This window comes from Nanorana parkeri, unplaced genomic scaffold (genome assembly GCF_000935625.1).
Source record: "Nanorana parkeri isolate BGI_ZX_2015 unplaced genomic scaffold, ASM93562v1 scaffold389, whole genome shotgun sequence".
In the NCBI taxonomy this organism is placed as follows: domain Eukaryota; kingdom Metazoa; phylum Chordata; class Amphibia; order Anura; family Dicroglossidae; genus Nanorana; species Nanorana parkeri.
In genome coordinates this window covers 47,305-59,907 of record NW_017306657.1, presented here as the reverse complement: position 1 = coordinate 59,907, position 12,603 = coordinate 47,305, and the positions used below count along the sequence as shown (strand labels likewise).

The 12,603-nt window shown below is 41.0% G+C and overlaps 1 protein-coding gene across 1 annotated transcript; it reads right to left on the bottom strand.

Moving 5' to 3' along the window:
• Window positions 1-857: 857 nt before the first annotated feature.
• LOC108789341 (lysozyme C-1-like) lies at window positions 858-9,578 on the bottom strand. The gene is made up of 6 exons (XM_018559319.1): window positions 9,443-9,578; window positions 7,274-7,432; window positions 6,243-6,321; window positions 5,485-5,547; window positions 4,168-4,226; window positions 858-961 (listed from the first exon to the last, which is right to left on the bottom strand). Exons 1-6 carry the CDS (start codon window positions 9,576-9,578, stop codon window positions 858-860), a joined length of 600 nt encoding a protein of 199 aa, XP_018414821.1.
• Between the last annotated feature and the right edge of the window lie 3,025 nt (window positions 9,579-12,603).

Below are 12,603 nucleotides of genomic sequence, written 5' to 3'. Positions count from 1 at the left end.
CTAATTATTCTAATTACTGACCTATAATTATTTCATACAGAGTTATTATTCCCAGAGCCCTTGGCTACAAGATATAATTATAATTATTGCGAATGCACAGGGGCCAGAGGAAATGCATGCAATAAAGCAAGGTATAACCATCCATATCCCAACGGCCGACATCAGGTGCAAAGCAAAATACTGATATTACTAATATGACGCAAAGGAAATTTACAGGAAAATTCTTCACTTCATATCAAGATTGCATATTATCTTATCTATGATCAAGGAGAGTTAAAAGATCAGTAAATATAAAATGCAAGTTTCTTTTATGTAAGGTAATATCACCGTATGTGTGTAAATGTTGCTATAATTGAACAAAAATATATGGGTTGGTTTTTAGGCTACACTCTCACCTCAGCATCTTGGGGCGGCATGTTATAAAAATCACACTTGCTCTATTTTTGGTTCAGTTTCTAGCCATAGTCAAAAATAGGAATGGATGTAAACTGCATAAAAACACAAAGCTCTGGAATGGCACCGTTTAAAAAATGCAGAGGAGTGAATGTAGCCTGAAAAACAAATCTTCCTGTAAGGATTCAGCATCTTAGCGCTAGGACTGTACATATTTTAACATTTTACTTTTGATACCAGAGGTAAGTATCAGAGGCGTGACTAGTGCCCTCAGGGCCCCGATGCAAGAATCCATGAAGGGCGGGGGGCACCCCCACCCAAGAAGAAAAAAATTAGATACATTTAAAAAACAAAAACAAATTTTAGACAAAAAAAAACACTCTCCCTCTTCATGTCTCCAGCTTTCCGCTCCCGGACTCCACACTCTCCTCTTCCATGTCCCCATCTTCCCCTCATCTCCCCCTTCACGTCCCCAGCTGTCCGCTCCTGGACCCCATGTCACCTTCATAGTCCCAGCTCCCTATATCTTCCCCTTCGGGTCCGCAGCAGCTCTCTTTTCGGCAGCGTTCTGTGTGATGAGGGGGCGGGGATAACACCGCTTCCCACTCATTGGCTGCTGCGCCGGCAGGATCATACTTCACGCTGCGCCCGGAACAACGTGAGGGGAGCAGCATGAAGCATGTAGGGCCCAGGACAGGAGGAAGAGGTCCCGGGACTGACATTAGCGGTTACCGGGATAATAAATATCCTGTTAATCATCGGTTACCAGGGGCCCCTTCCTCCTGTCCTAGGCCCCCTCCAAATGGCGGAAATCCAGGGCCCGCTCGCAGCCGCGACCTCTGCGACCCTGGTAGTTCCTCCACTGTTAAGTATCTATTTTAAAGGAGCGTTTTACATTGTAAAAGTGGTTAACTTTGATAAAAAAATAATATATGCACGCATCTTCATAAAAGGTGCATTTATTCTTTTTATGCATTGTAGCCTGTAAAGCATTGCAACCACTGACTCCTTTTTGAAAAAGTTAATGAACGAAACTAGTCAAAGGAAGATCTGTCCTCGCCGCTCACAGCTGAGATTCTGCTAATGCTTTTAAAGCTCTAACCGTTCGTGAATTTTGTAAGTGCATTTGTGTATTTTTAACAATTAAACATTTTGAGTTACTGCACTTAGAGGGTCCCGCCTCCTTTCTCCATTTTTTTTCCTGGGAGATATCAACAGGTTTACGCCGCCAGTCGGGTGGTGAGTCCCCAGAAAAATCGGTATGAGAGGAGAAAATTACGTCTGATCGTTGGATTTGGAGAGTTAAGAGTGCGACGGATCACTGAATTTTCAGGACTCCCCAGACTCTCTGGGCCATCGATTGGTTGGATACGTTTTTCTTGGACACTTGTCTAGGGAGTGAATGGATTAACCACCCAGGCAGCACTGAAAAAAGGAAAGTAACCGCTTTAACCTCATCTCATGCATACTACCTAATCTTTGAAAGGACTGCTTGCTATACTTGCATGTAGGGCCCAGGACAGGAGGAAGAGGTCCCGGGACTGACATTAGCGGTTACCGGGATAATAAATATCCTGTTAATCATCGGTTACCAGGGGCCCCTTCCTCCTGTCCTAGGCCCCCTCCAAATGGCGGAAATCCAGGGCCCGCTCGCAGCCGCGACCTCTGCGACCCTGGTAGTTCCTCCACTGTTAAGTATCTATTTTAAAGGAGCGTTTTACATTGTAAAAGTGGTTAACTTTGATAAAAAAATAATATATGCACGCATCTTCATAAAAGGTGCATTTATTCTTTTTATGCATTGTAGCCTGTAAAGCATTGCAACCACTGACTCCTTTTTGAAAAAGTTAATGAACGAAACTAGTCAAAGGAAGATCTGTCCTCGCCGCTCACAGCTGAGATTCTGCTAACGCTTTTAAAGCTCTAACAGTTCGTGAATTTTGTAAGTGCATTTGTGTATTTTTAACAATTAAACATTTTGAGTTACTGCACTTAGAGGGTCCCGCCTCCTTTCTCCATTTTTTTTCCTGGGAGATATCAACAGGTTTACGCCGCCAGTCGGGTGGTGAGTCCCCAGAAAAATCGGTATGAGAGGAGAAAATTACGTCTGATCGTTGGATTTGGAGAGTTAAGAGTGCGACGGATCACTGAATTTTCAGGACTCCCCAGACTCTCTGGGCCATCGATTGGTTGGATACGTTTTTCTTGGACACTTGTCTAGGGAGTGAATGGATTAACCACCCAGGCAGCACTGAAAAAAGGAAAGTAACCGCTTTAACCTCATCTCATGCATACTACCTAATCTTTGAAAGGACTGCTTGCTATACTGTTACTATCATTCTGGATATTTAACCCTCTATATTCAGAAAAGAATCATAGCGCACGGTATATTTATTATAGGTGTAATATGACACTATATAGGTGTGTGTATAATATTTAGATTTTCACCACGTTGTTTTTTGGTTTTTTTTGTGATTAGGATACTTCAACTGTTTTCTGCTCACCGTATTGATGTCACTTATGGCGATTTTATGATATTGGTCACCCATACACGTATTACAAAAAAGTTTCCAGATTTATGGTTATAACACTAGAGTGCTCTTTTGGCTACTTTGGGTACGTTTAACATAAATGAACGCTCAATGACACACTGGGCTGTGATTGATACTTTCACCATTTATTTTCGTTACATTTCACTGTCACATGCCGAGATATTGATTTCCGGTAATTGTACACTGTATTTTTTTCCTCTTTAAACTAAGAGATTGTTCATCACAAATATTGAATTAACATCCACTCAGACCGAGCGCAACTTATTTGCTACACAATTATATTCACTTTTACACATTGTTGCGGTTGGTCTAATTAGCTATTTAGATACTCACTCCTAGCGCAGTGATTTTTGTATTACTAACCACAATCAGTGGATCGCGGGTGCAATGCTTCTAGCTCCTACAAATTTTAACCTCCTGTCTATGACCATACCAAGGTGCAAACATTCAGTAACACGAACAGGAGGAAGAATGAATGGACTACAAGTGGTGACTTCCCCGCCCACACAGCCCTGCAGTATTAAAAAATCCAGCCTGCAAGGAGAAGAACCCCAAGTATCAGGTGGGGGGAGGTTTTTAGCAGCTGGAGGTTTCTGGAAGGGTTGTGATGTGACCATGTTTCATGTTGCACCCTGAATATAGGTGTAACATGAAACATGGTCCAAAAGGTAAACATAGCCTTTAATGGTTATGTTTAGGGATAGATTTGGGTTAAGGGTCTCATCTAGCCAATCCTAAATTTAGAAAATCCTATGAGATGACAAAGCCAGATGGGTGACCTGACTTTTCTCTTCTGCAATTAAGTAATAAAAATGTGGTCACTTTCTCACTACCTGCTTTTAATTAGACAATGGAAGGGCAGCAGCAAACAGATGAGGTCATCTCACATCTCTCTCCTCTCTCTAGCTCTGTTAGAATGTTCCATGTCAACACATTTGGTTATTATTACTGTGTCTTCTTCTCCCAGTCCAAGTGCTGCTGTGCAAGTGAGTACAGGAGGCTGATACCAGCATAAATTCATATAAAAATAAAAAAAATGTTTTATCATTTTTATTGAATGCCTGACATTTAATGTTGTTTTTAAAACTACTTGGGGTACAGCTTAAAGCAGTATTAAAGTCTGGCTGTTTGTTATCCTAATGCATTCCCCCCCTAATTCTCTTCATTAGGGTAAAAACCACCCAGTACCTTTTTCTCTCCCTTGTCCTCCCCCCACACTTACCTGTGTCATTGCTGTCACCACCACCGGTCCCCGAAGCAATCCTCCTTTCCCCAAACTTCCTGGATGCGGGGGAAAGATACTGAGGGCATTGGAGCCCTCAATCAAACTGTTGGCTAGAGAGGAGGGACGTGCCCTACCGCCGGGTGTGTGTGTCTATGGACGCACACAGCTACTGTGGGCACTACCGGGAATGAGCACGGGTGCCTCCACAGCAGCTGCTTAGCTGATGGAGGCACCCATGCAGGGGGTGGGAATCAGAGCGATGCAGTGACCCACTAGAAAACGCGGAACTGAAAACTTTTGAAGAAGAAGAACAGAAGTTTTATACAAAGGTAGGCCTCCTAGTTGTAAATATAAAAAAAAAAACCCCAAAGCATTAAAGGAGAACTATGAGGTGAGTGATTTTCACTCAGCCTCATAGTTAGAGCCGACGTGTGACAATGAAACTGTCACAAGTCGGCTCAATAGATCGGGAACATACAGAACATACCGTCGCTTCTCGCGGACTGGCGGAATGAAGGGGGAGTGGGCGGGTACAGCTGGCTCTACTTCTAGATAGGCAGAGTCAGCTGTCAATAACGCAGCTGGGTGGATCTCGACAGTAATGTCGGGATACGTCCCGGCTGCGGGGGTCTCAGTATACCGCGAGCTGTAGCCCGTGATATACTGAGCTTTGGGTCACGGGAGGATGCTAGTTCATGTCCTCCTGTGACCCTTAGGAGAACTATGGGGAAAAACACTTACCCCATAGTTCTCCTTTTAATATCACTATATCTAAACCCTAACTGGATGACATTTAGTTTGCAAAAGAACTACTTGCTTCAGCTCTGAGGAAGGGGGTGTGTCCCCAAAACCGCACTAAGCATTAGCAGTGGAACTCTATGAGGAGAACAGAGTCTCCTGAGTGTCTCCTTGATCTCTGTGTATGTCACATCCACAGCAGCTATTCAATCAAGGACTGTCAGTCCATTTTGATGCTTTATATACTGCCTTATTTGTGAGTATATTTTTGTTTACTCTTTTATTGAATAAAAATATATATTTCCTCATATTTCACATTGCTTACAAAAATCTGAAATCTGATAAGAAACTGTGGCATACTGTCCTTTGCATACAACCGTTGCATTTGAACTACTCTTATAAAGTTTGATAAGGCTCTCATACATCCCAACAAAAAAAGACAATGTATGAATTATTTGTCAAAACTTTATTCCATCCAGTCCTTGTCCACAAACATTCAAGAGCCATCCCATATCTTTCTGGGCCCAAGAAATGGAAGGTAAAGGAACCGTAATGGGGTCTGCATCATCTCCTCACAATGCACATCCACTGACGAAACTGCTCACATCCTTGTTCTTACAGTAATTGTTCCAGGCCACCCTTTGAAGATTAATAAATAAGATGAAGTTACAATTAATAAGTGATACAACTATACAAATCAAAACTTAATATACTCCTCTTATTAAACTTTCTTCAGCTATAATATAGACACAAAAACGATGTGTTCTACATTTTAATTTCTCTAACATGCATTTCTTTGAAATACAATTTCATAAACAGCCATTGTTTATTAGGCACTTAGTGGATGGAAAGATAGTAGCTCTCCCCCCGAGTGGGATCACCTATACATATGGGAATCTACATAAACAGACACATGAGACAGCAACTCCATTTCTAAACTAGAGCTGGTGAATGGATTGCGGTCATTGAGCTTCAGACATGACCTAGCATAGTTTAAAAAAAAGGTGTGGTTGTCAGAAAGGCAGGACTTAACATCCCTAAAACTATAGGGCTGTTGAGGCTTTTGGTATAGCATGCGTAAAAACACAAGACACATCATCAATGTAAACAATCCTAGTTTTCTGGACCATATTGCATCAGAATACTAAAGGCATGAGCTACTGACTGGATTTTATAGTTGTGTGCAAGAAAAAAAAAATCACCCTGTCCATTCATTACATCCCCACCAAAATCCATAAGAAATTCAGTATAAGCATTAGGCGAGCCAGCCTTTAAATGAGCCTTTGACATTGTTTATTACCATCAGTAAAAGGTTTAAATAATAGGGTACGTACCAAGCTCCCATGCCATTGGGGTCACGGACAACTCTCTTGGCACAGTTGATGTCATCAATAATGTCATCATTCATCAAACCTTGAATGGAATAATATGATATGTTGTAATATTGGTTAAAGCATAATTTCATAAAATGTTACAGGAATAGTAAGGGGAGGACTGATGTATGCAATCAGTTTAGTCATTGCTGTATATGCCCAAATGCTGGTATTCCCACAGACTAGAGTTGGACCCAACTTGCAGAAGCATTTGCAGAACGTTTGCTAAATACAACAAAGACCTCTGCTTTTAATAAAATGTTAGAAGTAGGTTTTAACTAGGTCTCCACTGTCTTTTAGCATGTTGAAGACTAGGGAATTGATTGCATTAAAATTATTATAATTTATAGAGGTTATTTGCATTGAACATATTTAAAATGTAGATGGTTTCAGCTGAATTTACATCCAGTAATCCCACAGAAGAAAGCAATGTAACATTAGCGCTGAAATGCAAGCACTGCCTGGGTCCTGTGCCATTAGTGTTTCAAACTGTTCTCTGTGTAAACCAGGCTGCACCTTCAATAGGGGCCCTAAAGTTCGGCACACTGCCTCCATTCCACTATCCAATGGGGCAGTTCTCTATTGGCTGTCTAGACTTCCTATTGGAAAATAAACAGTGGGGGGAATGTGGTAAAGCTCCCCGAATTAGGGAAAGTTAAGGGTCTTGACTACAACCCAGACCATACAATGAACAGCTGAGGGAGAACTAAAGAAATAGGCTACTTTTTTAAATCCCAAATGGGTTTGTTTTAATAACTATACAGATACGCTTTTACATGCAGTGCAATGCTGTAAATCCTTTTAGAAGCTATTACTCATAATTTATATGATGTCAGGTTTTTTTTGTATAGAACGCCTGCCAATTGTCATGACCACAGTACCACACTTTAGCATTATTTATATTCAGTTTGTGTGTGTGTTTTGATAGGGTCATTCCTGTTCATACAGTATATAAACACTGGTTACACAAGATGTCTTAAGGAGTTACTCACTGTTGCAGCTGATGCTGCAGGCCATCACTGCTCCAGAGGTCTTGCCGTCATTACACCACCAGTAGCTGTTGATTTGAAAGATTCCATAGTCGCGGCTCCAGCCATTGTCATACATGGCATTGGTGGTGTAGCGGCTCTCATAGTAAGACAAGCACATCCCTAAGAGTAAAAAGAATATTACACAAAACTGTACTTTCACCTTTGTGTAGATAGTCAAGCACAATAGAAATCTGACTAATACTGTTAATGTAGTTACATTTATCTTCTTATGTTTGCAATAGAGTTGCCCAGTTTGGCTACTTATAGCAGCCCAAAAAGCTCATTGTTTATTGATACTGTTTTTTTTAAATGTTAAAACAATCTTTGTCTATAATTCTTTATGGAAAATGATAAATCTTGTGACCCCATTTCATCCTCCTTTTTCTCTTCGTCATAGTGGATGACATATAATGAAATAATATTTTATGGAACTACTATAATCTAGTCATGATTGGTCTTATACAAGGATCTGAATATTCCATCTAAAAGGAAACCTTTTCTTAAATAAACATGGAAGCTGCAAATTGACTTACCATTCAAAGCTATCTGTCTGGTTGTCATAATGACGCTCATTCAATATTTGATTCACTAACCAAAGCAAGTGTACAGATAAGGACTTTTGTTATTTAAAAAATCTTAGCAATGACCTGAATACTCATTCTGAGTCAGTGACTCTAAGGGGGTGATTTACTAACCTAAACACACGCACGCACTAGGTGCGTGTGATTTTTACACAGCAAAGCGTATTTATCAACCAAAAAGTCTCTAAAAGCATATTTCCACTAATGCCATATATGGAAAAATCATGCACATGATGCATATATAATGCTGCTTTACAGTTTAGACAAAAATGGTTAGCTTATGCATTTACATTCCTGCATTCATCAACACAAGCAACACAATGTAGAGCTAATTTACACAACATCACTTTGCAATTCATGGAGGGCTTTGCACAACACACCTGCTGGGTGTGTACACTACAAAGGTGTCTAGATTCCACCAATAGATCATGCTGGGAGGGAACACACTACAGAGGTGTATACTTGTTTGTGGCGTGTTTATAAGGTTAGTAAATCAACCCCAAAGTATTGAAACCAGAGAATCAGCATAGCAAGCAGGCAATTAGCAATTTGTGAAGGATGTCAGCAATGGCAGCCCCCATATTACCATAGGATAACTTATAAATAGCAAGCTCAGAACCTCAATATAATTCCTACAAGAAATATTGCATAGACTTTTAGGCAATGCCAAGAGAACAATCATGTATGCTATTGTCCTTTCTAACATACAAGCAGTGTCTGAAAACCATTTTTTAACATGTTAGCCATTTACGACAGTCTTGTTACATATAAACTGTAATAGTGAATTGCAGGTAGGGTTGGCTATACTTCTACTAAAAAGTATCAAAACATTTGTGATTAAAAAATATTTCCCTCAAGCTGGCCCTACTTTTTATGCTGATTAAGATTACATTGCCACTGTTAAAGCATATATATTTAACCACACTTACTAACAGCATGCCACATCCACTACATACTGATGTACATTGCTATAAGGTGGGTCATTGCTCCCCTTTTTTTTTTTTGGAGGGCCCCAGGTGCCCAATCTGACACTGTCTCACAGAGTGTCTTCGAAATGCTCAGAGGCCATAAAGTGTCCAATAACAGAACCCTGTAGCTGTCTTTACTCCTCTTAACGACATGTCTCTATTATGTGTTACTGTTATGCAAGTTCGGAAGCTGGGACGAAGCATAGGCAGCTGCCAGGTGACTTCCCAAGCTTTCGAATAATTTGTGTCTGAATATTCAAATTCTTGCATAAGGCCAACTGTGCCTGATTCTCTTTAATTTGAGGTTCAAACATTTCTAGGAAGACAGGTCAAGGAAATGCTTGTAGGTGACTAGAATATTACGGTGTCCAGAAATTACCCAATCATAGCTAGAAATGTGCCATGCCTAGCTTGCGATAATAGAGCCATTCCTAAACTACATGCATGCAATAATGAAGCCTCTGTCGGAAATCATTTCAAATTTGCTGTAAATCTAATGTCAGCAGTCAAAGGGGGGGGAATCCAAGGCATAGATAAAGGCTGTAGCAGATTCAAAGAAGCGGTAGCTGGTCCATACGTACAGTTAGCCAAGCTGTAGCCATAGTATCCATCCAAACCGTTGGCTTTCAGGGCCTTGGCCAGCTCACATTTTGTGAACACTTTGGCCTCACTGGCAGCAAAGAGAGCAAGGAAGAGGAGACAGAAGGCAGCCTTCATTCTGACAGTCACTGGACTCGTGTTTGTAGCCTGAACAGGAGCAACATTGACTGGGCACAGCCAGATATATATATATGTATATATGTATGTGTCTGTGGGCTTGTTTACACAGATATAATGGTCACACATAATCAACCATTAACCTGCATTACATAAACACATTATGGATACTGATTGGAATTGCTGGTTATATAAACATGACCTTGTCTCAGAAGAAAATGTATCAGCTGCTCTTAGGTAATCATAACTTTTTCCTAGACTACTGGATGTCCCTTGAGCTCCCTGGTTGAACTACATATCAAATATAATTATAATTTAATATCTAAAAAATTTAAATTAGTGCTTAGTAGCATTTATAGCCTTAGTGCTTAGTAGCTCTTATTTTATATCCTTAGTGCTTAGTAGCTCTTATTTTATATTTCACTCACTGGCACTGATCACTTTATTGTTTTATAATTATAATTCAAAACCAAAGATTTTTTGTATAAGGCAGAGGTGGGCTAGCAAAAAAAGATACAAAGAGCACTTAGCATTCCGCTCCACCCAAAATAAGGATGTCAATATTGTAGCCGATTCTGTGTCTGTCACAAAGGCCTTCTGAATTCAACATAACATTTGTCAGATCATGATCCAAGTCCCACACGCTTGACTACAGCTTAGTGCTCCTGGTAAGGACTTGGGATTTCTTCAACACTTTAAAAAAAAAAAACCCCAAAGAGCACTGGCCCCATGAAGTTTAAAAAGAACTATGGGTTAACTAAAAACCTACCCTTGTAGTGGGGCTACCCCCTCCCCTGCAAGGGTTAAATAATTGTTTTGTCTAGGGGACTCAAAAAAGCAGATTTACTGATCTAATCCTCTGCCCCACCAGGCTGCTAGACCGGTCCCAGCAGCCCCTTCTCCCCTGGCCTGTGATGGTCTATGGACCGTTGATATAATCACGTCTTATGCAGGTCCATTGACATAGAAGGAGCAGAGAGGGAGAGAGGTGAGCGCTGACTGCCGTAGGATAGAGAGGCAGACGAGTAAAACTGCTTTATTTGAGCCTCGTAGACAAAACAAGCACTTAACTCATGCAGTGTGGGAGTAGCCCCACTGCACAGGTAGGTTTTTATTCTACCTGGAATTCTTCTTTAAGACACTTAAAAAAAAAGATAAAAATTCACTCACAAGCGATAGGACATTAAAGCCCATCTCATCTCAAACAGATGGTGTGTTCATATGTCAGTTCTAATCATCTGATGGCGGTCCTTTGAATTTGTTGAAACTGATGCCATAATTTATATAGTGACGAGCTTGAATCTATTGCACGTGAGTGAATTTGTAACTGTTTTATTAAAATCAATTAAAGGAGATCTATGGTGGAGTGAATTATACTCATCCCCATAGTTAGAGCAGATAGCCCCACTATATACTGGGTTTTGGGTCACGGGAGGATGTTAGTATATATCCTCCTGCCGTGACCCTAAAGAGAACTATTGGAAAAAAGGTTACCCCATAGTTCTCTTTTAAATACTTCATGACGCCAGTGTGCTCTGGTATTTGTATTATTCAGTGGAGGAGGGCTAGCAACTCTGGTAGGTTTTTATCTCCATCAGGACCGGAAGTAATGGGAAATCTCTCCATCAGGGTCACACAATTTTTTCTAGCACAGTGACGAAGGGTTAGATTTTGACTGGCACTGTTTTTATTGTTGTCTATGCCTTTCCTGGTGACAACAGAACTCTGTGTTTTGTCCAGGTGTCACAGGCACAGGAAGTGAGGAAAAAGTTCTCACGAAGGGATAGAACCCTACATAAAAGTTTACCTCTTCTCCAACCTAACTAAAGCTTTACAAAAATGGCTGGTGTTAGGCTTTAAAGGTATGCTCCCACAGAACATAAACATTTTGCATCTAAAGTCACTCTCAAAGTCAAAGGATAGAGTCTGCTGCTCCACAAGCTAAGGGGTTGATTTATAAATCTTCTGCCCAGTGTATAGCTGGGCAAATGCCATTTGTACGCACTACTGCCACAAGATGGAGCCGAGGATCATAGAAAATGTATATGCCCCTCAGTGTCATCTAGTGTCTGTAGAGGAGCTGTACGCTGGGCAGTAGATTTATATATCAGCCCCTTGGTGTCAGTGGTTTCTGAAATCCTTATCTTATCAACAGCCCTGTGAAAAATACCGGCCCAAGTTTCCCAAACTCACTCTGTAGTTTTCAGAGAGGAAGGCACCTCAGCTCATAATCCTGGGACAAGAGACAACATTCCTGCCTACAAGCACTGTGCAAAGCCTAAGTACACAGTGAATGACATATAACTCAGATTATCAAAAACTAGAAAAAAGACCGTTTATGCTGAAGTTCTGCTGTAAATAAAAAGCTGTAAATCTGGCTATAAGTAAATACCCAAGACTAATAGACTGATACAAATGACATTACATTTCATCTAATATCTATAGCTGTTTAATTAGTATTTAAAAGTTCATTACATACTTGGAAATATTCCAAAAGCTGGCCATCACTCCATTGCTGAATGAACAGGTATCCATGTCCAGTCCAGCAATTTTGACCTGTTTACACACAGCAGTGGCTGGTGTTTTTCTTCACTGATCCACACAGTCACCGGTAGGGCACATAGAAAACAGTTCTAGGTGCCCCGTTCACAGCAGAATGCAAGGCACCGTGGCTCACCGCTGCTACTTAGCGAACACTAGTCACACAGTAAAACGTAGCTTAGACTTTATTACGGTTCCCATTGTCTCCCCAGAATACCTGTTCCCGTATTTCTTGTTTTGGCATCACAGGGAGAGGAATCAGGGCACAGTACTCTGTAAGAGCCATGATTGGGCAAAGTCATGATGACTTTGCCCAATCATGGCTCACCTGTCAGATGCCGTACAACTGTAAACAGTTGGGTGGAGCTAGCTAGCTGTCACCGCTAGCTCTGCCCAATTGGTTATATTTTGCCTGCATCTGTCAAAATGCCATTCTGCGGTGGGAGTTCGTCGCGAGTGGGCAGGTCAGCAGGCGTCATGGTTT